Source organism: Papaver somniferum, unplaced genomic scaffold (genome assembly GCF_003573695.1).
Source record: "Papaver somniferum cultivar HN1 unplaced genomic scaffold, ASM357369v1 unplaced-scaffold_29, whole genome shotgun sequence".
NCBI lineage: Eukaryota > Viridiplantae > Streptophyta > Magnoliopsida > Ranunculales > Papaveraceae > Papaver > Papaver somniferum.
This window is the reverse complement of record NW_020639929.1, coordinates 316,016-339,999: the sequence shown is the minus strand read 5'-3', so window position 1 is coordinate 339,999 and position 23,984 is coordinate 316,016. Positions and strand designations below refer to the sequence as shown.

At 38.2% G+C, this 23,984-nt stretch overlaps 3 protein-coding genes and 2 non-coding genes across 15 annotated transcripts; 4 read left to right on the top strand and 1 right to left on the bottom strand.

Annotated features, from left to right (window-relative positions):
• The first annotated feature begins 6,932 nt into the window (after positions 1-6,932).
• Positions 6,933-9,995, top strand: LOC113341446 (vestitone reductase-like). Of its 10 annotated transcripts, none has more exons than XM_026586318.1 (8): positions 6,933-7,436; positions 7,911-8,082; positions 8,340-8,523; positions 8,611-8,783; positions 8,854-9,066; positions 9,217-9,367; positions 9,443-9,620; positions 9,724-9,995. In XM_026586318.1, exons 2-8 carry the CDS (start codon positions 7,975-7,977, stop codon positions 9,866-9,868), a joined length of 1,152 nt encoding a protein of 383 aa, XP_026442103.1. In that variant the 5' UTR covers positions 6,933-7,436; positions 7,911-7,974; the 3' UTR covers positions 9,869-9,995. The 10 variants fall into 10 exon arrangements, with proteins under 10 accessions (XP_026442103.1, XP_026442102.1, XP_026442101.1 ...); XM_026586317.1 differs by having other exon boundaries at positions 6,934-7,165; positions 7,350-7,436; positions 9,217-9,620; XM_026586316.1 differs by having other exon boundaries at positions 6,934-7,436; positions 9,217-9,620.
• A 347-nt stretch (positions 9,996-10,342) lies between these two features.
• LOC113341495 lies at positions 10,343-10,445 on the top strand. The gene has a single exon (XR_003355954.1). It is a non-coding gene; the product is annotated as a U6 spliceosomal RNA (small nuclear RNA).
• A 5,331-nt stretch (positions 10,446-15,776) lies between these two features.
• LOC113341493 lies at positions 15,777-15,886 on the top strand. The gene has a single exon (XR_003355952.1). It is a non-coding gene; the product is annotated as a small nucleolar RNA Z279/snoR105/snoR108 (small nucleolar RNA).
• LOC113341393 (pentatricopeptide repeat-containing protein At2g22070-like) lies at positions 15,783-19,460 on the top strand. 2 transcript variants are annotated; one of them, XM_026586290.1, is made up of 3 exons: positions 15,783-18,287; positions 18,455-18,579; positions 18,696-19,460. In XM_026586290.1, exon 1 carries the CDS (start codon positions 15,927-15,929, stop codon positions 18,015-18,017), a length of 2,091 nt encoding a protein of 696 aa, XP_026442075.1. In that variant the 5' UTR covers positions 15,783-15,926; the 3' UTR covers positions 18,018-18,287; positions 18,455-18,579; positions 18,696-19,460. The 2 variants fall into 2 exon arrangements, with proteins under 2 accessions (XP_026442075.1, XP_026442074.1); XM_026586289.1 differs by having other exon boundaries at positions 18,660-19,460.
• A 1,318-nt stretch (positions 19,461-20,778) lies between these two features.
• LOC113341289 (tyrosine--tRNA ligase, chloroplastic/mitochondrial-like) lies at positions 20,779-22,399 on the bottom strand. Its single transcript, XM_026586219.1, has one exon. The coding sequence runs from the start codon at positions 22,330-22,332 to the stop codon at positions 20,824-20,826; it is 1,509 nt and encodes a 502-aa protein (XP_026442004.1). The 5' UTR covers positions 22,333-22,399; the 3' UTR covers positions 20,779-20,823.
• Between the last annotated feature and the right edge of the window lie 1,585 nt (positions 22,400-23,984).

Here is a 23,984-nt window from a genome sequence, read left to right as displayed (position 1 = left end):
ATCCAAACTTTTGTGGAGAGGAAAACCTAGACGACCCTTTCATGGAAGAAAATGGAGAATCGCCTGATATTGAAGCTAACGATGCATGTAAAACACAGGTATTGTGTTAAGAAACTCAAATACTCGATTTGCATGCGTTTGTGTGCTTTTGTAAACAAGAAAAACTGATTATTGCATGCATTGAATGCCATGAACTACCCATATTCGGTAGATAATTTCTAGAATAAACTTACGAATATAACACACTGAGTACCAAATATGTATATTAGGTAGTTCCAAGATAGTAGTTTACTGCCGAATATGAGAAAAAACCCCAAACTGGTTTTCTAAAAAAATCTACATTCGATAGTTATGTAGAGTTATTTACCTCTGAATGGCCCCAAAAACGAATTCCTCAAAAAATTTCAAAACTCAGTATTCTTATCCTTTACAATCGGTAATAGTTTAACATTATTTGACTGTCGAATATAACAGTGGCCTCAAAATAAAATTTCCGAAAACTTGAAAATCGGATGTTTATCGATTAAAGTTATCTCCCGGTAATTTATATTTGGCTGTTTTGTAAAGTCCCGAATGTACGATGGCCCAAAAATCAGAATTTGGGAAAAAATGATACTTTTCAAATTTTGAACTTGCAATAATCGGAAGTAAACTTAGTTACCCAAACTTCCGAATATGGGTTGTCTAACCTTCTATATTGGCCCTTAGAACCACCTAGAGCCATGGCATGGTTTGTTTTGAACTTGTAATATTCGGAGGATAATTTTTTTTTGTAAAGTCCCGAATGTACGATGGTCCAAAAATCAGAATTTGGGAAAAACTGATACTTTTCAAATTTTGAACTTGCAATAATCGGAAGTAAACTTAGTTACACAAACTTTCGAATATGGGTTGTCTAACCTTCTATATTGGCCCTTGGAGCCACCTAGAGCCATGTCATGGTTTGTTTTGAACTTGTAATATTCGGAGGATAATTGTTTTTTGTAAAGTCCCGAATGTACGATGTCCCAAAAATCAGAATTTGGGAAAAACTGATGCTTTTCAAATTTTGAACTTGCAATAATCGGAAGTAAACTTAGTTACACAAGCTTCCGAATATGGGTTGTCTAAACTTCTATATTGGCCCTTGGAACCACCTAGAGCCATGGCATGGTTTGTTTTGAACTTGTAATATTCAGAGGATAATTTTTTTTTGTAAAGTCCCGAATGTACGATGGCCCAAAAATCAGAACTTGGAAAAAACTGATACTTTTCAAATTTTGAACTTGCAGTAATCGGAAGTAAACTTAGTTACACAAACTTCTGAATATGGGTTGTCTAACCTTCTATATTGTCCCTTGGAACCACCTAGAGCCATGGCATGGTTTGTTTTGAACTTGTAATATTCGGAGGATAATTTTTTTTTGTAAAGTCCCGAATGTACGATGGTCCAAAAATCAGAATTTGGTAAAAACTGATACTTTTCAAATTTTGAACTTGCAATAATCGGAAGTAAACTTAGTTACACAAACTTCCGAATATGGGTTGTCTAACCTTTTATATTGGCCCTTGGAACCACCTAGAGCCATGGCATGGTTTGTTTTGAACTTATAATATTCGGAGGATAAATTTTTTTTGTAAAGTCCCGAATGTACGATGGCCCAAAAATCAGAATTTGGGAAAAACTGATACTTTTCAAATTTTGAACTTGCAATGATCGGAAGTAAACTTATTTACACAAACTTCCGAATATGGGTTGTCTAACCTTCTATATTGGCCCTTGGAACCACCTAGAGCCATGGCATGGTTTGTTTTGAACTTGTAATATTCGGAGGATAATTTTTTTTTGTAAAGTACCGAATGTACGATGGCCCAAAAATCAGAATTTGGGAAAAACTGATACTTTTCAAATTTTGAACTTGCAATAATCGGAAGTAAACTTAGTTACACAAACTTCCCAATATGGGTTTTCTAACCTTCTATATTGGCCCTTGGAACCACCTAGAGCCATGGCATGGTTTGTTTTGAACTTGTAATATTTGGAGGATAATTTTTTTTTGTAAAGTCCCAAATGTACGATGGCCCAAAAATCAGAATTTGGGAAAAACTGACACTTTTTAAATTTTGAACTTGAAATAATCGGAAGTAAACTGAGTTACACAAACTTCCGAATGTACAACACAAATCATTGTCATTTATCTTCTCTTCTTTACTTTACGACCGTGACTACCTCCCAGTACTGCACGACCACGGGTTTGAGCACCTTCAGTTGGAGCACCTTCAGCGCTCGATGAAGGTCGAGTTCTTTTACCCGTCTTTGATACTGCCACCTTGGGAGGATGCCTCTTCGTGACTTTCTCCCCAAACTTGGCAGCATAATCTTCGTTATCCATATTATCAACTAGGTCTCTAGCCTCTTTGATCTTCTCAGCTGGCATGGGATCTCCGGTCTTCAGGCATGCAGTTAACATTTTGGAAACACGCTTGAACCTATTCACCTGTTTTTTATACGTAATAACATAACATCAAACGGTAATTACCTAAGATTTATAGGAATAATATAAAATGAACAAAAATATAAGAACACGCACCAGTCTATCATAACCAGCTGGTTTGTCTTTGATGATACAATTATAACTTGAACCCGCCGCAGTAGTGTTGGATTTTATTTCACGGATAACCAAAGGGTGTGATACGTTGTTATACCAACTCATATAGTCTGGAGAATTTTCATCACCTCGGGTGGTTCGTCTACCAGTGTCGATAATGAAGTCATTCCTCTTATCCCAGTTATCAAGAACAGTAGGTGGGCCTGTGTGAACAATCGTGAGATTGTCACCACTAGAAGAGCACAACTCCAACTCCAATTTGTAGTAATCCCCCATTTTCTCCACAGGTTGATGTAGTATATACCCGTGTTGTCGCATCACTCTAGAGGGGTTATACATCACATATCCTGTGAGGTGCCACAATGGTCCAAAATAAAGGGACAAGTCCGACCGAACATTTATATTCCCACTGGCTCGATCTTCCTTGTATGGATCAAAGCATACGTCCGAGGCCTTCAATTGGTCAAGAATCTCCCTCATACGAATCAACTACTGCTCTTTTGTCCTAGAACGGTTGTCTTCAAATATATACTTTGTTCCTCTAGGAGTACCTTTGCACCACCCCGGGTTCTCTCAGGACAACTTCAGGATAGGGAAGTGGTCATAGATCCATGCCTATATACATAAGAAACCAAGTTTTAGTAAATAGATTGTGTATATTCGGTAGTAATTTCCAAACATTAATTCCGATTATATTTAATCGGAAATAAAACTGAGTACCTATCCACCGAATACCCAACATTCGGAAATAGATATGGATCATTTCCTAACGAATATGCGTCATTTGCAGTTCAGTAACCTATAGTTTTTCTGGCCTGTATATTCGGTAGTAATATCAAAAGAATATTTCCGATTATACATAATCGGAAAATAAAATAAGTACCTAGCCACCGAATAACCAACATTCGGAAAAAGAGATGGATCATTTCCTACCGAATATGCGTCATTTGGAGTTCAGTAACCTATAGTTTTTCTGTCCTGTATATTAGGTTCTAATATCAAAAGAATATTTCCGATTATATATAATCGGAAAACAAAATAAGTACCTAGCCACCGAATAACCAACATTCGGAAAAAGAGATGGATCATTTCCTACCGGATATGCATGATTTGGAGTTATGAATATACATCATATGTATTGTCTACCGAATAACTATAGAGTGAGTTATAGAGTTAAAGAAAAAACCTGCAATAGAGCCACGTTCCCGGCAACTTGGCAGGTTCCTAGCCTCGAAGCCTTTCTCAACTCTTCCATCAAGAATGCTAGGAAGATATTCGGGAGTGAGTGTACTTCCGAATACTGTGTGTCTACTTAAATATATTCGGGAGACGACAAATTCATTAAACTATCGATTATTACCAGTTTGTATCCATGAAGATATGGCCAACAATATTCGGCCGATAACCATCAAATATTTCTCCCGAATACTGTCGATGTTCTTGAGAAATGAAGAACACGACTGCATTCGGAAGTAAATAAGCATGAATATCGCCCGAATCTGGATAAATAACCGAAAACCCTAGAATTTTTTTTTTCGATTCGTCGAATTAAAGCGAAATAAACCCCAAAAATGATAGATTCTTTCCTAATTGGGTCCATTTGAAGTTGACGAAGTGTTTGACTATCGGAATCGCGACCACCGACTACATCGACATGTACTTCTTCTTCGCGTTCTTCTTCATTTGCAGCAACAATTTCTTTATTTCTTGCTAAAATCCCAATCTTTGGATCGATACCTCGAGCAACGTTTTTGGTTCTAGGTCTGTGGGTTTCATTTCCCTTATCCATTGTTTTATAAACGAACCGACGATGTTTTGATTTTACGATTCGCGGCGATGTTTCGGTTGAACACAAGAATGAGGGAAAGTTTTTTTTTCTTCCACAATCGGAAGATAATATGAAACTGGAAGAAGAAGAGTTGAAATGAGTAGAATTTTTTTTGATTTAGTTTTTATACAGTTTTACCAGAAGGGCATTTATGTAACCTCAATATCATGTAGGGTACCCTTAACTAGAGTCTTTGGCTGGGTATAAATTGATGGCCCCTAAATCCTTTCGGGTGACCCCTAAAAACGCGAGGAATGTAATGTTGTCCATCGTAATTTAATGAAACCAATGTAAAACGCTTACTTTTAAACATTGTAATTTTATTTAATTAAAGACTGTCGTGCTTTTAAAATTAAAACTACAAACTAAAACTAAGCAGAATTAAAACAATAATCTCTCTAACGTCGCTCATCTCTAGCTCCCTCATTGTTATTTTCTGGAGCCAAAAATTCAGATAGACCTGGGTAATCACCCGAAGCCAACATAGTTTGTAAATTTCCAAGTGGGGATAGACCTGGCTGACCGGGCTGAATAAAATTAGGTGATTGGTAAGCACTAAGTGTACTCGGTCCTCCAAACATATAAAAGGTTTGTTGTTGTGGTGGTGTTGGTGTGTAGCATTCATTTGGGTTGTAGGCACATTTGGGTTGTAGGGTGAGAACGATGATGAAATGCGCCTAGGTTCAAGCCGAAGTGCCTGAGGTAGAGATACTGGCACAATTTATGGTGAAGTAGTATCGTGATGTGTTTCTTGCACCACTGTTTCTTCACTTTCTTGCCATGATCTGTCGGTTTCTTCACTTTCGTGCAACGGTCTGTTGCTCCTGGTGGAATTGGAAGAATGTGACCGCCGCCCATCATCATTTGCGGTTGGAGTTGGAGTTGGAGTCAATCCAAACATTGTGTATGTCTGTAATTTTCTTAGTTGTTGGAAGTGCATCCCCTCTACTTGCCGATTCCGCCAATGAAAATCGGTGAGCCGAATCCGCAACTCTTCCTCGCTGGAAGTGACATCGTCGTAAGGATAATCACGGACCATACCTTGGGAGACAATGGGGATCATGATTTGCTCACGTTGTGAAGTAATACTTTGCAGCTCCCAACGAATTTCGAGCATATTTGACGAGGATGATGAAGAACTTGCACCCGTCCTGGGATAAGTCAAAAAGCTTGGATCTTCTGGAGGTCGTTGGCTAGGAACGATATTTGGATTATGGGGCATATTTGATAACCCTGGGAAATCAACCCCATAGACGTGCATGTTATGTGTCCCAATCACAGGCTTTGTAATTGACTGGTACCAGCTGACATACTGAGCTTCATCTAAAACCAACCTTGTATTTAGTTCATACCTCTCACAACCGGTTATTCTCAGCCGATAAAAATCTGATGTAGAGGTTTGCATATGTTATAGCGGGTTAATTGCAATTGCAAATATTCCTTGTATTTGATACTGCACTCTTTCTCCCAGATACCAAACCCCTCTTTGTGATACCGGACTGTAAAAAACAACTCTACGAGAAAAATAATCAAGAATACCTACTCCAAGCGCTTCATTATACTAAGGTAAACCAGAGTAAGGGTGAAAAACTACGGTGTTGTGTCTCCGAGTCATCTGTTGTAACCTATGCACAAAACTGGAACCAAAGACGTCGCTGCCAGTGTTCTTCTGTATGTTGGTCTTCATATACATGTCCAACATTGAAAATCTAACTGTCGCGTCTTTTAGGATTGGTTTACCAAGACGGAAGTAGGTATACCACCAATACTGCAAATTACTCCATAATTTTAGTATTTAGTAATAACAATAAATTTAAAAATAATAATTTTGATATTTACCTCCATGATGCTCCAGAAACCAGTGAAGTTTGATTCGCCCATGGACGCGTTATCCAATGCGCGATACAATTCAGCTAAAATTGCAGATACCATGTCATAATCTGGTGCTTTGTCGAGATCGTCTAACGTTTAAAGCCAACCAACATGAGCAACACAAGTTGAGTTTGGAAACAATGTCTGACCCAATACCCATAAGATAAACAATCTTTCGAGTTCATCATAGTCATCTACATGTTCTGGGTTTCTGGCTTTGGTTAGGAAAATCTTCAAGGCCGAACATCTAATCCCACCTCCTTTCAAATCTTTACGAGGGATATATGATTCCACAAACGAGGGACAAAGCATCTCCCATTTACCATTTGAAAACCATTCGTCTTGGTTGTATGGTGGCGGGTCTCCAATTCCACTTGAGATCCCACAAATGAAATACAAATCAAGGAGAATAATTCCTATTACAAGTATAATATCAACTATGATTAATTCTTTTGGTTATTTAGTAATTATTTAAAACTTTAATTTAAGTTAAGTTAAAAAAACTTACCAATTTCGAAATCCATAAAGTGGAATGTGTGCGTCGTCATCCACCACCTTTCTACCACTGTTTTCAGAATTTTTTTGTTATGTTTTATAGGCTTATAATTTGATAAAGCACACGCCAAGGATATCTGTCAACCCTATCTCGGACTGCAGGCGGTAGACGAACATAAACAAAATTTAATTCTGAAAATCCACCTCTCATGACATGATAACTCTCGGATCGTTCACGATGACCAGACACATGACCTGTAACTAATAATGGAGCAGCAAATATATTTGGGTTAGGAAAATCTTCTTCTCGATTTTGAGAAAAATCTACATCTGTGTGAGGCAACGGCATCGCTTCATTTTTTCGATCTCCTTTCTTCTTTAGGTTTGGCCATTGGCATAGGAAACAATCGTTTTCTTTGATGCTTTCTTTCTCTTCCATCTACTTTTTTTTTCATCGATCTTCTCCCGGCAGTATCGAATAATTAATTCAACTTGATTTTGATCTCATCTTCTCCCCCAAATCGAGTTTCGATTGATTTTTATTTTCTCTCTCAAACTTTTTCTAGGGCAGCAACAAACCAATTGATATTTTTGATTACCACCCAAATCGAGTTCCAATTTTCAGTTCATTGATTCATCACCATTATCATCAGGTTAGTGTTCCCTGTGGAAAAATTGCAGTGCTTCATTTTTTAAGTTAATGAAACAAGAGATTTTGTTAATTATGTTATGTATAGAAAATTGAGGTCAGTGAGATTGATACTTTGCTTCCCACTTATAACGACGAAATTTAGCTTCAATTGCTGATGTTGTTGAACGAATCAAAATAGGGTTTTCGTTGTTTTAAAAAATTGTTTGAGGAAATCAAAATACGGTTTAGGTCTCTCATAGATTCATTATTAGGTTTAAATTTTGTGATTCCTGATGATATGGGAATCGTTGGGGGGATTGTGGAATTGTTTTCATTATTTTGAAATTTTAATCAGTGGAATTCCCACTTGCGTTTGGATGTCTCACATACTATACGAGCAAAACCCACTAGCATTTTTCCTTGGATGATTTTGGGTTCTTAAAGCAAGGTTGTTTGAAACGGAATCTCTAATTTGATTTCTTATTGCTCTTTACAGGTGACGACTGGGTCATTTCTACTTAAAATCATTTTAGCATTTTTTGGTTTTAAATTCCATTTTCATGATTAATTCCTATAAAACAATAGGAAATGCTGGAGAAGCTTACAACATTTTAGTTGGTTTATTAGTTAATCCTCAACACAGAATTATTATTCTGTTGATAAAAAAGGTATCGAAACTTCTTTATATATCCCTTTTTTGTATTGCGTGGAGGATTTGTTAAGGTTACATATGCTGCAGTGTCATGTCGGAAAGCATGAGACTCATTTGGGATGAGTTTTGCCATATGGCATTGCTGAAAATCAGTGCTATTGAAGATACACCTTGCTGATTTTTTGCACCTGCATATTATTTATCTTTTAGGCCTAGCTTGGTGAATTATAACTGAATCGGTAGAATTGGTATTGTGAAAATCACATATTCCAGTGGAAACTGAGGTTCGCCGACGTGCAACGCACGTGCTCACTACTTGTAGCTAAAAAGAACATCATGGCCGACCTAGGAAATTACACTGTTTGTGTAACAGGAGGTGCGGGTTTTATCGGTTCTTCTATTGTTAAAAAGCTTCTAGACAAGGGTCATAACGTTCGCACTACATTAAGAAACCTAAGTATGCATCACATTTCCTCTCTCTGAATAATTTTTTTTCCTCAAGTAATAATAAGCTTGATTTCTGAACTATAATTTCTTGTACAAGGTGATGAAAACAAGGTTGGCTTGTTAAAGAAACTAGAAGGAGCAGAAACGAGATTGGAGTTATTTCAAGCAGACATTTATAAACCGGATGAATTCGATGTTGTAATCAAAGGTTGTCATTTCGTTTTTCATGTTGCAACACCTTTGCTGCACTCCACTGAAAACTCACATCAGGTAATTCGCGGCTCCACTTGGTATAGATCTGTAAATATTTTCAATCTAAAATGCTTAATATTTGTTGCAGTATAAGAACACGACAGAGGCAGCAATAGAAGGAGCCAAAAGTATTGGAGAGTCTTGTATACAATCAGGCACAGTGAGGAGACTCATCTATACTGCTTCTGTGGTTTCTGCGTCGCCGTTAAAAGAAGACGGGTCCGGATATAAAGATGTGATAGATGAATCTTGTTGGACTCCCCTTGGTCATCGTTTCCCATATGCTAATGATTTTGTGGAGGTGATCACAAATTATATAATTGTACTACTAAACTATATTATTATTAGATTTCGAAGATTTTTTGGTTTTGTTTTGTTTTACTTATCCAGAAAATTGAACTCTACGTGTGGGCTAAAATGAACTTCTGACAGTACTAGCATACTTTTGTAGGCCTACATAGATTCAAAGTCATTATCGGAGAAAGAGATCTTGAAATTTGGTGACAAAAACGTCAATGGAGGAGTAGAATTTGAGGCGGTATCTCTAACTTGTGGACTCGTAGGAGGAGATACCATTCTTTCCTACTTACCTGATAGCACAGGTATACTTGCGTCGCATCCTACGGTAATTCCAAACCATGATCCAAAGCATCAAACTCTCAAGTTTTTGGATGCAGTAGTAGGCAAGGTTCCAATTGTACACATTGAGGACATTGTGGACGCACATGTCTTTTGCATGGAACAAGCTTCTGTGAATGGCAGATATTTATGTGCAAACGGATACGTGACGGTAAATGAAATCAGGGAATATTTCCGGCAGTACCATCCAGACCTCACTATAGCACGAGAACAAGAGTAAGGAAACTTTCTGCATATGAATTATGAACTTCCAAATTCTGTGTACATTTTGATTCGAACTCTTTTCAAACTGACTTGTTGTGTTGAAATTGCATTGCAGGTCTGAGGGGGATGAAAAGTTGGAAAGAAAAATCCATTGGGGCTCTACAAAGCTGAATGATTTAGGTTTTGTTTATAAATGCAATGTCAAAAGGACATTAGATGACAGTGTCAAGTGTGCACAGAGATTTGGTGATATCAATTAGTCAAGGGCCTTTTTTTTTTGATGTATCCCACCTTCTTTTGATTGTTGTAAGATATACCTCCAAATTTAACTCCACGATGGGATTCGTAGAAGAGATTATGATGAGGTAACAAAAGGATTGGAATGAATGTCAGTTGTGGCTAGCGAATTTTTTTTTTTTTTTTTTTTTTGACACATTCCGCGGGCTTGTGGTTAGCGAATTTTGATCTTAGCAAAATATAAAAGAAATATAAGTTGTGACTACCGAGAACCGAACCTTTTTCTTTTCTTTTTTTGATATCTTAGACTACATTCAAACTCCTTAAATTGGAGTGGATTTCAGCAACTACAGGCTTCCAACCCTTACGTTTCATACATAAGGACATATAAGAATTGGGCTTTTGACATATAAGGATGGTCTTAGTTTATTAGTCCCATATCTGTCAGTTTACAAAAGGAACGTAGGTTTAAATAGCGCGAGCTTCATAATCAGCTCATCCCTTTGGGGACATCCAATAAAATTGGAACAATACAGAGAAGATTAGCATGGCCCCTGTACAAGGATGACGTGCACAAATCGAGAAATGGTCCAAATTTTTTTGATTTTTTTTTCTTCTGCTCTTGTCTCTGTTTGTTTATCTATTTTTTTAGTTTCCGAGCCTGGCTACCGCTTTCTTGTTGGAAATGATTTTGGGGTTAAAGACTAAATGGGTATTGAAAATGTTTTGAAAATGGGTATTGGAATGACTAAACAAGCCCACAATCACTCACGTTGGTGTTTAACTAAAACTGAATTTTATTGCATTAAAACTTGGTCGTACACAGACCTTTACAAAAGACTTCTAATCCTTACACTCTGCTACCTATACCTCACTTTGGTTAGCCGCTCAATTACAAGTCTAAACTTTACAACTGATGCCTATTTATAGGCCTTGATTGACCGACCTCCTATAGCTCTAGAACTTTCTCTAATTATCTAGTATAGCACCTACTCTAGAAGATACTTTACATTTCTTTTCTAGTCAATACACCGGACTAGCCTAGAGTACTCTAGAGAGTTCTCTCACCACCAGGGATACTCTTCAATTTTCTAGGTTCTTCTAATTATTATTAATTAGGTATAATCAAGTTTACATTTTTAACAGCCGCCCTTAAACTTGATTTGTGGTAACTCCGAGAATCTCTCGTAATTTGACAAAAACCTCGTGCTTTAGAGGTTTCGTGAATATATCCGCAACTTGGTCTTGAGACTTTGTGTATTTCAGTTGTACCTTACTCTCCGATATGCACTCTCGGATAAAATGGTACCGTGTATCGATGTGTTTGTTGCGGTCGTGGAACACTGGATTCTTTGCTAAAGCCATTGCTGACTTGTTGTCCACAAATATTGTAGTCGGTTCTTCCTGCTCCATTTTAAGTTCCTTCATTAAACTCCTTAGCCATATTGCGTGACAAACACACGATGCTGCTGCGACGTACTCAGCTTCACAAGTGGAAAGTGTGACGATCGGTTGCTTTTTCGAACTCCAAGTGAAGCCCGTATCTCCGAGGAAAAATACAAAACCAGTAGTACTTTTCCTTTCATCTAAGTCTCCGGCCCAATCACTATCACTATATCCAACGAGTTTGTACTTGTCTGATGACGAGTAAAATAAACCGAAATCAAGCGTACCTTTTAAGTAGCGCAGAATTCTCTTGGCAGTCTTCATATGGGTAACCGTAGGTGCTTCCATGTAGCGAGTAATCAGTCCTACTCCGTAGAGAATATCTGTCCTTGTACAAGTTAAGTATCTCAAGCTTCCAACAAGGCTCTTGTAAAGAGTCGGATTGACCTTCTCGCCTTCATCGATCTTTGATAGCTTGATTCCGCATTCCACGGGAGTAATTGCCGGATTACACTCCTCCATTTTAAATCTCTTAAGGATTTCCTTCGCATATCCTTCTTGAGATATAAATATTCCATTTTCTTGTTGTTTTACTTCAAGCCCGAGATAGTATGACATAAGACCAATGTCCGTCATCTAAAATTCTCTCGTCATTGTTTTCTTGAACTCCTCGAACATTGTCGGATTATTGCCGGTAAAGATCAAATCATCCACATATAGGCAGACGAGCAACATATCTCCCTTTTCATCCACCTTCACATAGAGAGCATGTTCATGCGGGCATTTCTTAAAATTATTTTCTTGGAAATACTTGTCGATTCTTCTATACCATGCTCTCGGCGCTTGTTTTAGGCCGTATAAAGCCTTTTTCAACTTCAGGACTTTATTTTCTTGTCCTTTTACTTCGTACCCAGGTGGTTGCTCGATATATACCACTTCTTCAAGATGCCCATTTAGAAAGGCAGACTTGACGTCCATTTGATGGACTTTCCATTTATTTTGAGCTGCTAGAGAGATAATTAATCTTATAGTTTCAAGACGAGCAACAGGAGCAAATACCTCATCATAGTCGATGCCCTCTCTTTGTTTGTAGCCTTTTACTACCAATCTTGCCTTGTATCTTTCAACCTCCCCTTTAGCGTTTTTCTTGGCTTTGTACACCCATTTCACTCCAATTGCTCTTTCTCTTTTCGGAAGTGTTACAAGCTCCCAGGTGTTATTTTTCTCAATAGCCTGGATTTCTTCATCCATCGCCTTTCTCCATTTCTCGCTTTTGACTGCCTCTTCGAAATTTATTGGTTCACTTTCTGCAAATAGACAAAAAAGAGATATATTGTCTCCATAGATGTCATTTAGAACTTTCATCTGCTGATAATGGATCACCATGATGTACTGCTGGAGGTGATGGTGGTGGTGAAGTAGCTGGAGATTCTGGTACTGGTGGTTGTTCTTCTTATTCTTCTTCTACGATAGGGAGAAAATTTTAATCCTTTTCTTGAACACCGAAATCCCAGACGCCTTCTTCATCGAACTCCACATCTCTGCTTGTGATGACCTTTCTATTGATTGGATTGTACAACTTGTATCCCTTGGATCGAGAGTCATAACCGATAAATATGTACTTGGCACTCCTGTCATCCAGCTTCGTTCTCAGCTGACTCGGCACATGAGCATATGCGATACTTCCGAATATTCGTATGTGTGAGACGTCAGGTTTCATTCCGCTCCATGCTTCTAAAGGATTCATGTTCCACACGCTTTTTGTGGGACATCGGTTTATCAAATCAACCGCTTCAGCCCAAAATTCCCTGGGCACTCTCTTTGTCTTCAACATACTCCGGGCCATATTGAGAATTGTCCTGTTTCTCCTTTCGGCAACTCCATTTTGTTGAGGTGTATATGGAACCGTAAGAGGCCGACGGATTCCATTGTCTTCACAGTAAGACTCGAACTCCTTCGAGGTAAATTCACCTACTCTGTCTGATCTCATAGCCACAATTTCGAAGCCGCTTTCTTTCTCCACAATGGATTTAAATTTCTTGAAATTGGAGAAAACCTCCGATTTTTGTTTCAAGAAATAAACCCATGTTTTTCGACTAAAATCGTCGACAAATATGAGGAAATAGTTATTTCCACCATACGAGCTTGGCTTTATTGGTCCACAAATGTCCGTGTGAACTAACTCCAGTGGCTTTGTGGCTCTCGTCAGTGTTTCCTTAGGAAAAATTTTTCTGAAATGTTTTCCAAGTAAACATCCTTCGCACAATTGATCCGGGTGGTCTATTCTTGGCAAAACTCTAACCATATTTTGTTTGGACAGTAACTTTAATCCTCCAAAATTTAGATGTCCGTATCTAAGATGCCAGAGCCATGACGAGTCTTTCACACAAGCAGTCAGACATCTCGCGACGTCATTTTGAATGTTCAGATAGAACATCCTATTTCCCGTCATTGGCACTTTGACAATTAGTTTTCCTCTCCTATCTCTTATGAAAAGACTAAGTTTTTCCATGTTCATCCTATAGCCCTTTTCTAAGAGTTGTCCCAAACTTAATATATTCATTTTTACGTTAGGGACATAATAAACATTAGAAATAAATTGATGGCTTCCATTTTTTAATCGAATCAAAATTTTTCCAAGACCACTCACCGGAGTTTTCGCTCCATTTCCGAACGTCACATTTCCAGAAACTGATTCATCAAGCTCCACGAATTTCTCCTTCGTGCCGCACATATGGTTGCTTGCTCCCGTATCAAGCACCCATGTACAGTTTTCATCATAGTCACCTCCTTTGCATGCCACCAACAAGGTCTGATCTTCTTGATTTTCTTTACTAGCGTAGTTTGCTCTCTCCTCGACATTATTTGAAGAAGATCGACAGTCCGAAGCATAATGACCAAGCTTATGAAAGTTATAGCATTCGATTTGAGATTTGTCATACCTTGGCCTATTATTGTTGCGCCATGAATTATTTCCTCTGCCACGACCTCTTGTGGATCTCGACCTCTGGACCCTCTGATCATCGTTATTTTGCTTGTCTCTTCCTCTCCCGCCGTAGTAGCCGCGTCCTCTTCCTCTAGCATTACTACTAGAGCTCTCTCCATTGTCTTTTAAAGTAAGCTTAGCTTGTAGAACTTGTTCTACCGCTCCCTCTTTATTTCTCTTTCTCATTATTTCTTCATGGGCTTGAAGAGATCCCATGAGCTCATCCACGGTCATGGATTCGACGTCTTTCGACTCCTCAATTGCAACGACGATATAATCGAATTTTGGAACAAGTGACCGTAGTATTTTTTCGATCACACGACTATCACCCGTGACCTCGCCATTTCTTCTTAGTTGATTAACAACAACTAAAACTCTTGAAAAATAATCCGATATTAATTCGGACTCTTTCATGGAGAGAGATTCGAACTCACCTCTTAGAGTTTTCAACCGCACCTTCTTTACTTTGTCCACGCCTTTGAATGAGTTTTGCAAAATCTCTCATGCTTTCTTTGCATTAATAGCTCTCGATATCTTCTCGAACGACGACTCATCCATTCCTTGATAGATGAGGTAGAGAGCCTTCTTGTCTCTTTTTCTTGAAATGCGTAGCGCATCTTTTTCATTTTGCGGAAGCGCCGCTTCATCATCCGGTTCAACATAACCTTTCTCTACAATCTCCCATGCATCTTGCGAGCCTAATAACGCCTTCATTTGGATACTCCAATTTTCATATTTATCTTTGGTGAGTTTAGGTACATGAAACGGAAACATTTCACTGCCATTAGAATCTTATGGCTCTAATACCACTTTGTTGGAAATGATTTTGGGGTTAAAGACTAAATGGGTATTGAAAATGTTTTGAAAATGGGTATTGGAATGACTAAACAAGCCCACAATCACTCAAGTTGGTGTTTAACTAAAACTGAATTTTATTGCATTAAAACTTGGTCGTACACAGACCTTTACAAAAGACTTCTAATCCTTACACTCTGCTACCTATACCTCACTTTGGTTAGCCGCTGAATTACAAGTCTAAACTTTACAACTGATGCCTATTTATAGGCCTTGATCCTTGATTGACCGACCTCCTATAGCTCTAGAACTTTCTCTAATTATCTAGTATAGCACCTACTCTAGAAGATACTTTACATTTCTTTTCTAGTCAATACACCGGACTAGCCTAGAGTACTCTAGAGAGTTCTCTCACCACCAGGGATACTCTTCAATTTTCTAGGTTCTTCTAATTATTATTAATTAGGTATAATCAAGTTTACATTTTTAACATTTCTAAGTTCTAAGAATGTAATTTTGGGTCATGAAACGATATTTGTCTGAAATTTTGCATTATGACTCGAAATTAGAACATGGCGGAATTGATTTGGGATCATAGCTAGCACAAAGTTCGCAAGGTTCCTGCCCACATGCACAAAGGCACAAGGTGCATTTTGGCCAGGAGTTGTCCCACATCGACCATACAGAGCCATGAGTACCAAAATGAAGGTTATAAATAGGGACCGAAAATGCTCCAACAAAGCATGATCCTTCAGGCAGATAATGGGAAATGATGAGTGGTCAAAACTCACCAAATTCTATGTGAGAATTGGGTGTCCAGCCTAAGCCTGGTTACGACAATATGAGCACTCCCATTTGTTACCAATCTGATCCCTACCACCTTAAAAACTAGAAACCAAAAAAATTTAGACAAAATGAAGGCAACCCAAAAGCTCAAAGAAGCCATTGACGCATTCTTCGTTCGTGGTTGCACTGCAACAGAACTATACACTCGTCTGTTACTCGAATGCATTCGAGCTAATGACTTAGATCAAGTGAAAAGATTGCAGTCTCATGTAGAAATGCAATCAGTTGAACCCAATAATACTTACCTTCAGAATCGACTGCTTCACCTTTATGTGAAATCTGGCAAAACCAATGATGCACTTACATTGTTTGATAAAATGCCTTCTAAAGATGTGTTCTCATGGAATGTAATGCTTTCAGCATACTCGAAAATGGGTGAGACTGAGAAATTACAGGCTACTTTTGATAAAATGCCGGCTCGTGATTGTATTTCGTATAATACGACGATTGCGGGTTTGGTTGGAAGTGGGTGTTGTGTTGATGGTTTGGGTTTCTTTGTTAGAATGCAGAGAGATGGATTTGAGCCGTCGGAGTATACGTATGTGAGTGCTTTGAATGCTTGTTCAAAATTACTGGATTTGAGGCGTGGGAAGCAAATTCATGGAAGGACTGTCACTAGTAGTAGTTGTAAAGGGAATGTTTTTGTGTCGAGTGCATTGATGGATATGTATGCCAAGTGTGGTCAAGTCGACCAAGCAAGGTGGTTGTTTGATCAGTTGAGTGAAAAAAATGTTGTATTGTGGAATTCGATGATATCGGGGTACTTGAAAAATGGGTGTCCTGAGAAATGTCTGGATTTGTTTCTTGAAATGAAAGTGGCAGGAGTGAAGCCGGATTTGGTTACAGTTTCTAGTGTTCTTGGAGCTAATTTTAAGAGCGGGTTCATAGATGAGGCTACTAGGATTTTTAAGGAGATAAAAGAGAAAGATGGGGTGTGTTGGACGACAATGATAGTTGGCTATGCGCAGAACAACAAAGAAGAAGACGCTTGGATGCTGTTCAGTGAGATGTTATCAGAAAATGTGAAACCAGACCAGTATACAATCTCAAGTGTGGTTAGTGTTTGTGCTAGATTAGCTTCTTTGGTTCATGGTAAGGTAATTCACAGTAAAGCAATTCATTACGGAATCGAGAGTGATTTGCTTGTATCAAGTGCCCTCATCGATATGTACTCGAAATGTGGAGAAACTTTGGATGCTCGGAAGGTGTTCCGACTGATGCCAATCCGAAATGTGGTATCCTGGAATGCCATGATGACGGGATATGCACAAAATGGGCAGGATCAAGAGGCTTTAGAACTTTATCAAAACATGTTACAAGAAAAGCTGAAACCAGACAATATTACCTTGGTCGGGGTTCTTTATGCTTGTAGCCGCAGTGGATCAGTAGAACTGGGAAAGGAATATTTCAGTTCCATAAGTGAATCACATGGAATGAAACCGACTTTAGACCACTATTCATGTATGATTAATCTCCTGGGACGTCCGGGAAGAATGGATGAGGCGGTAGATTTAATCAATAGCTTGCCTGAAGAACCCAATTACTTAATCTGGTCTACGCTTTTGTCTGTTGCAAGAGTAAATGGTGACATCGAACGTGCAGAAATGGCAGCAAAGCATCTTTCTGAATTAGACCCGCTCGAAACAGGACCTTATATAATATTGTCCAACATGTATGCTTCTGCTGGAAGATGGGGAAAAGTAGCATTGGTGAGGTCTCTTATGAAAGACAAGAAGATTCGAAAGGCTCCAGCTTATAGTTGGATTGAGATCGATTATAAGGTTCACAAGTTTGTGTCTGACGATCGAAGTCATTTGCAAAATGAGGAAATCTACCGAAAGCTGGATAGTTTGATGAAGGAGATACAGAAAGCTGGTTATGTTCCTGACCGGCATTTGGCTTTGCATGATGTTGGGGAGGACGAGAAAGTTGAATCTATCAGTTATCACAGTGAAAAGCTTGCTCTTGCATATGGGTTGATTAGCAAGCCTCATGATCGGATGCCTATTCGGATCTTAAAGAACTTGCGTGTTTGTAAGGACTGTCATATGTTTATGAAGTTCGTATCAAAACTTTTAGAACGACGCATCATTTTGAGAGATTCAAACCTGTTCCATCATTTTGTTGACGGTCAATGCTCATGTAAGGATTACTGGTGATGGATTTACATGCTTGTTCAAGGTATAGGTTTCGCCAGTGCTTAGTGACATTAAGGCTTGGTATCTCAAATTCTGAAGGATGAAGTACTCTTTCGTCCAGTAGGATTCTGGCACATCTTATGAGTTTTTGTCAGCATTACAGCTTCATTCTCGCTATCACCTTTCCCCCGTTGTTGGATTAAGCTACAAGTTCAGGGACCATTAGTATCTTGCAAATGTACAAGTGAATCTTCATTTAGGAAACTTTTTAAGTTGGACAGGTCTCTGCAGGTATTCCACTAAATGTACCCTGAAAGTTATCTAGCTTGATGTTGTTTAGAATTTAAGTTCATCCATCTTCGTTAAAAATGGGTGGAAAGTTTGGGTTTGTAGCACTGGCTGAAAAACATCAGGTTTGGAGCACTGTCTGAAAAACTTTTCTTTATGACTCTCTGCAGGGAACATCTATGAAACTTGGATTATTTCAGAGACATTGTAGTCGTAAGAGTAGCTTAGCGACAAGGATGCATTTCCTCGTTGGATATTTGCCTGTTTGGTTGGTCGAAGTTGGGCTGCAGAAAGGGTTAGTTAGTTGTGTTCATATATATTTGCTTGTGTTTAAATTTACTTTTTAAAAGACAATAAAACAAACTCTCTTTGCAGGTCTTGAACAACATAACCTGTTTTCATGTGCAACAGTTTTCGGGTAACCAAAATTGGAGATTTGCAAGGGTTTACTCTCAGTAAAGTCCACCAGGCACTTGTTGAGAGTTAAACATGCTGCTGTAGCTGTTGCTAAACTAATTTGGAGACGTGCAGTTCACCCTTCCTTTGCTGCTCAGGCTTGGAAGATCATTCATGAAAATTGCTGTGCAACACAAGACAGGTTGAAGAGTAGAATGAAGATACCTTTGGCTTCGACTTGTATCATTTGCAAGGAATATGATTACTTGAGGCTGCAGTGTCCCCCTGAAATGGATGAACTTTTAGTATGCTGTGATGGAGCGTCAATTGGATATCCTGGAGCAGCAGGTGTCGGTAATGTGGCGAGAGATGCAGACTGCAGAGTTGTTCAAAGTGAGACTGTCTCTTGATCAGATTCTCAGAGTGCTATTCAGGCTTCTGTCAATGATTCAGTTCCACAGGTCCTTTCGTCAGAGATGGACTGCAGCAAGAGCTCAGTATTCTTCCTTGCGTTTTGAATATTCTAAGCGAGAGGTTAATTTTGCTGCTGATACTATTATGTCCAAAGAGTGGCTGTAGTCTAGCAATTGGTGTTCGTGTTCAAAAGTTCAAATAGTTGCATTTTTAATGAATTTCTGGACGACCCAAATAAAAAGTTTCCGGTTAATGTCAAGATGAAGTATCCAAAAATTTTAGCAGAATTCATCTATCAGAGGATGGAAATACGGCCCTGCTAGTGCTAGACTGCTAGGTATCCTACGGATTGGAAATGCTAAAATTTACAGGCCCACTAAATTCATAGCTGGTTAGGAAGTCCAAGTTACTGCCAAAATTCACCGCACACCAAGCAGAGCCTTTGTTGCAGAACAATTGCTGCTGTCAGATGTACAAGTTAAACATTTTCCTACCAGGTTAAGAGTCCAGGAATATGGTATGTTCTTGGTTTTAAAGCTTCCAGACTCTAATCTTTCTCCATTTTTCGTAGAAGGAAAGTTGGAGAAGACAGTTTCAAAGAGTAAAGGAAGAAAAGAGATCAAGAGAGGTTCATAGAAAATCTAGTGTGAAGTTCATCAGTAAAACAGTTGAATTTGCAAACATCTATCTATATCAACCAGTAACAGATGATAAAGAAAAAGGCAGAATTGACCAAGTGAGTTGTTACTAAGATCCACCATCCGGAATCCTGTACAGTTCAGAATCTCATTAGGAACAGAACCAACCACACGATTGACAGACCAACTTTACTAAAGATCTCTACTTGGATTTCCAGCTCAAGGTTGAACTAAGGAACTCTTCTTGCCTACTTCCTGCTAACTGATTCTGACATGCAACTAAAACATTAAGCTGCTTTAACATTCCAAGTTCAGGTGGTATCGAACCAGAAATTACTTAGGTAAGTGCCAGGCGTCGGTGCAACAGATTGATTAACAGCATTCAATTGGAGACAGCAATCGACCCTGGTATATTGTTATCACTAAGCATTGGTTCTTCAAGTTCAAACAAATGCAACAAAGATGAAAGTATTCCAGAAAGAAGGTTGCATGAAACATTAATCATTTTGAGTTTATAGTGAGCTGTAAGCTGATATTGCCTAAATATTGTACTTAAAGATGAAAAAATTGACTTATAAGCTTAATATGAGGAACATCAAAATGTTGCTTCCCTGCAAGTCTGCAATTAGTAAATGCAGGATTGCGACATGGTTTACTTAATTCACCTGGTTATCTTCCCCAATGTACCTTAACGTATGAGCTCATTTCACACTGAACATGCTGTAAGTTGCATTTCAGACCCAAAATCCGAACTGTTTATCCTGGCAGAGCTGTGAAGTTCCTAGGGAATGATGACTGTTGAACCCCTTTGGTGTCATTTGATAAGCTCTAGTTGTTTTCAAAATAGTGCAGTAAAATCGAATAATACAGAGAAAAGTTTGTGTTCGTTATATAATCTCACAACAGCATTTTGGTTTGAACTGTGCTCATGTTAAGACTTGGTTCCAAATGCAACAGAAAACATAGTAGATTGACAGTTTTCCTACTCGACAAATTGAAGAATTGCGTAAAAACAAGGACTATACGAAACCGCAAAAAATGAGTAAGTTAAATTCTATAAATCAAATGGACAAAAATAAACAATAGTAAGATTAAGATATCCTTACGACCATCTTGTTCTTCTTCCCAGAAGATAACAGAAGGATTTTACCATCAATAATATCTCCGGCTTCAATACACTTATCCTCACTAACTCTGGCATTGTTCAAGTAAAGCCCACCAGACTTTAACATACGGCGCACTGAAGATTTACTCTCAAACAAACCAGTAGTAACTGAAAGATTAATCACAGACGCATTCAAGACTTGATCATAACTCAAATAACATGACGGTACATCTTTAGCAATCCCCTCAATAGTCTTCCAATCTAGCTTAGTCTCCGCTCCAGGTTTCAATGCTTCAGTTGCTTTCAAAGCCTCCTGCAAACCCTCTTCACCATGAACAAAACGAGTAACCTCTTCCGCGAGTCTTCTCTGAGCAGAATTCGGAACATACCCAGGTTTTCTCATTCCTTCTTCCACCTCTTTAATCTCCTCCAAACTCAAAAATGTAAGAATCTTAAGAAACCTCACAACATCCACATCCGGAACAGTAAAAAAATACTGATAAAACTTATAAGGCGACAAAACTGATGGTGACAACCAAATTGCACCATCTTCAGACTTCCCAAACTTAGTCCCATCACTCTTCAACAAGAGCGGAAACGTTAAACCATACGCACCCTCTACTTGAAGAATCTTCCTTATCAATTCTGTACCCGCAGTTATGTTCCCCCATTGATCACTTCCTCCTATTTGAACATTAATCCCTTCATTACGAAACAAATGCAAAAAATCATAACCCTGCAATAACTGATAAGTAAACTCAGTATAACTCAACCCTTGCTCTGATTCTAACCTGGTTTTCACACTATCCTTCGCCATCATTGTACCGACTCTCGCATACCGCCCAACATCGCGCAAAAAATCCAACAATTTAACCTCTTTCCACCAATCAAAATTATTCAAAATCATCAAATTGGGGTTACCATTCCTGTTCTGATCATATCTACCTAGAATAGTACGAATTGTTTGGACAATCCCTAATGTGTTGCTCTCTAGGGTTTCAACATCTAATTCAGGTCTTTCAATATTTTTACCAGAAGGGTCACCAACTCTAGCAGTAGCACCACCAATAACAGCAACAGCATTATGACCACATCTTTGAAACCATGATAACACAATTATACCAATCAAATTACCTAAATGTAAACTATCAGCAGTTGGATCAAAACCACAATAAGCTTTCATAGGGTTTGATGAATTTGAAGAACAAACTAACCTTAAATTCTCACTAGTAACTGATTCAAGCAGCCCTCTTTCTTCCAGTATGTTGACGATATTAGGTTTTTGAGCCAAACCCATGTCTTGATTTTTGGTTTCAAGTGATTGTTTAGATGAATGAATGCATCTTGTGGTGGGAGTGAAAAGGGTGAGATTTTTAGAGGGTTTTGAGGGGATTGAAAAGGTGGGTTTTGGATGTTTGAAGATTGAGAAGAGTATGAGTTTGTTTTGATTGTAAAGGAATGATTTTGAAGCTGACATTACGGACATTGTCGCCATTGAAGAGGGTTTTGCTAGTTCTGCTTTCACAGAAAAAGAATTGATTTTGGGGGTGTCTTTGGATGAGACTTTGGGAAGAAGTGGGTGTGCGATTTTGTTCACTTACTTGGTTATATGGGTCAACAAAAATATTGGTTGTGTAGATGCATTGACTTTTCAGTAATTTTGTCCCTCTAAACCAAAATTCACCGTGTTAATGTAAAGTCTGCACAGTAAAAATATTCCTTCGTGTGGCGCGATACAAAGTTGTCCAAAATTTAGAATCCTATTATTACTGAGGCTTTAAACATCTGGGAATTTGGGGGCTGGATAGGGTCATGAAACAATAACCATAGAAACTCCTTATCATGATATTTTATGTTATACCTAATTTATCCACAGTTTGATTAGTGCTAATTAAATTAATTAAGCTAACTAAACAGTATTAATGAATGGATTAGACTAATTAAATGATTAATGTTTTGGAAATCAAAACTTGATTTTGATTTTGATTTGAAGGAAAAATGGTGATCTTGGTGAATATTTTTAAAAATAATTGAAGAAAAATGATGAAACCCTTCGTCACAAAACTCGGGATAACTTTATAATCAACTCCCAAAAGCAATTTTATCAATTCAAATCCGTCAAAAATCAGAGAAAATATGAGTATTTTACCTATTACGGCTGGGAAAATGTACCGAACCAGCCGTAACAACGAAATCACGGTTGAGAACTAATGAACTCCCAGTCGTGAACACAAACAACGAATGGGAAGTGAAGAATTTCTGGACGTCATTTTTTCCAGAATCACCTGAGTCTATATGTCGGCTGGGTTAACATGTTTAGAAGGCAAGTTTCCCGTCCGTAAATTAATATGTAAGTTAAGAAACTTTGAGTTTCAACATGAATACATACTACGAATGAAAATTAGTAATACTTACATTCATTTTAGACCACAATAAAACCCATTACATACTCACTAAATATGCATTACAAAGTTGGTTTTAATAACATCTCTTACGATGTATCAAGAAGTCTTTGATAATGTCCATTTGATCTTCGTAGTTGAAATTATAACATTTCCATTTTCTTCATTCCTTCTTAGCTTGAGCCACGACTTCTTCATCAGTTTCACCTCTAAGTAGATACGAAGTAAAGCCATATATTTTTCCACTTTTTTGCGTATGTATGAAAATCGATGATACAATTCAACTCCATCGCGGTTATTAGTGTTACATGTTTCACTACAAAAAATTTCAAAAACCTTACTCCAATACGATTGACTGGCTAAACCACCTTTCCTTCATTCTTATCCCCTCTTTGGATAACATAGTACAAAATTTTCGCAAAGAGATAAGTCTTCATCCAAAGTAAAGTTGGGTTTATCCTTTGAGTGCATTGCATTGAGTTTGTAGGGGTTTTGGTAGAGGTTATTGATGTGGAAAGTGTGATCTTGGTTTGGATTGCGTGTTTATGTGGAGATGGAGTTATTTCAAGTATAATTAAGGGTTCAAAAAACTAGCCGATATGATCTAGGTACAATAGAAAACTATAGGTGTTTACGGCTTGGAAATCGCTAGGTCAACCAAGCTGTAATTAAGTAAATACCTATAGATTTTGTGGCGTGTCGGCATTACGGCCTGGATTCCCAACCGTGAAAGAGGTTAACGGCC

Coding starts and splice junctions, on each gene's coding strand:
- LOC113341446 (XM_026586317.1), top strand. CDS start 7,975: ATGATTAATTCCTATAAAACAATAGGAAATGCTGGAGAAGCTTACAAC. Junction 9,067..9,216: donor ATGCTAATGATTTTGTGGAG/GTGATCACAAAT, acceptor ATACTTTTGTAG/GCCTACATAGATTCAAAGTC. Junction 9,621..9,723: donor ACTATAGCACGAGAACAAGA/GTAAGGAAACTT, acceptor ATTGCATTGCAG/GTCTGAGGGGGATGAAAAGT.
- LOC113341393 (XM_026586290.1), top strand. CDS start 15,927: ATGAAGGCAACCCAAAAGCTCAAAGAAGCCATTGACGCATTCTTCGTT.
- LOC113341289 (XM_026586219.1), bottom strand. CDS start 22,332: ATGGCGACAATGTCCGTAATGTCAGCTTCAAAATCATTCCTTTACAAT.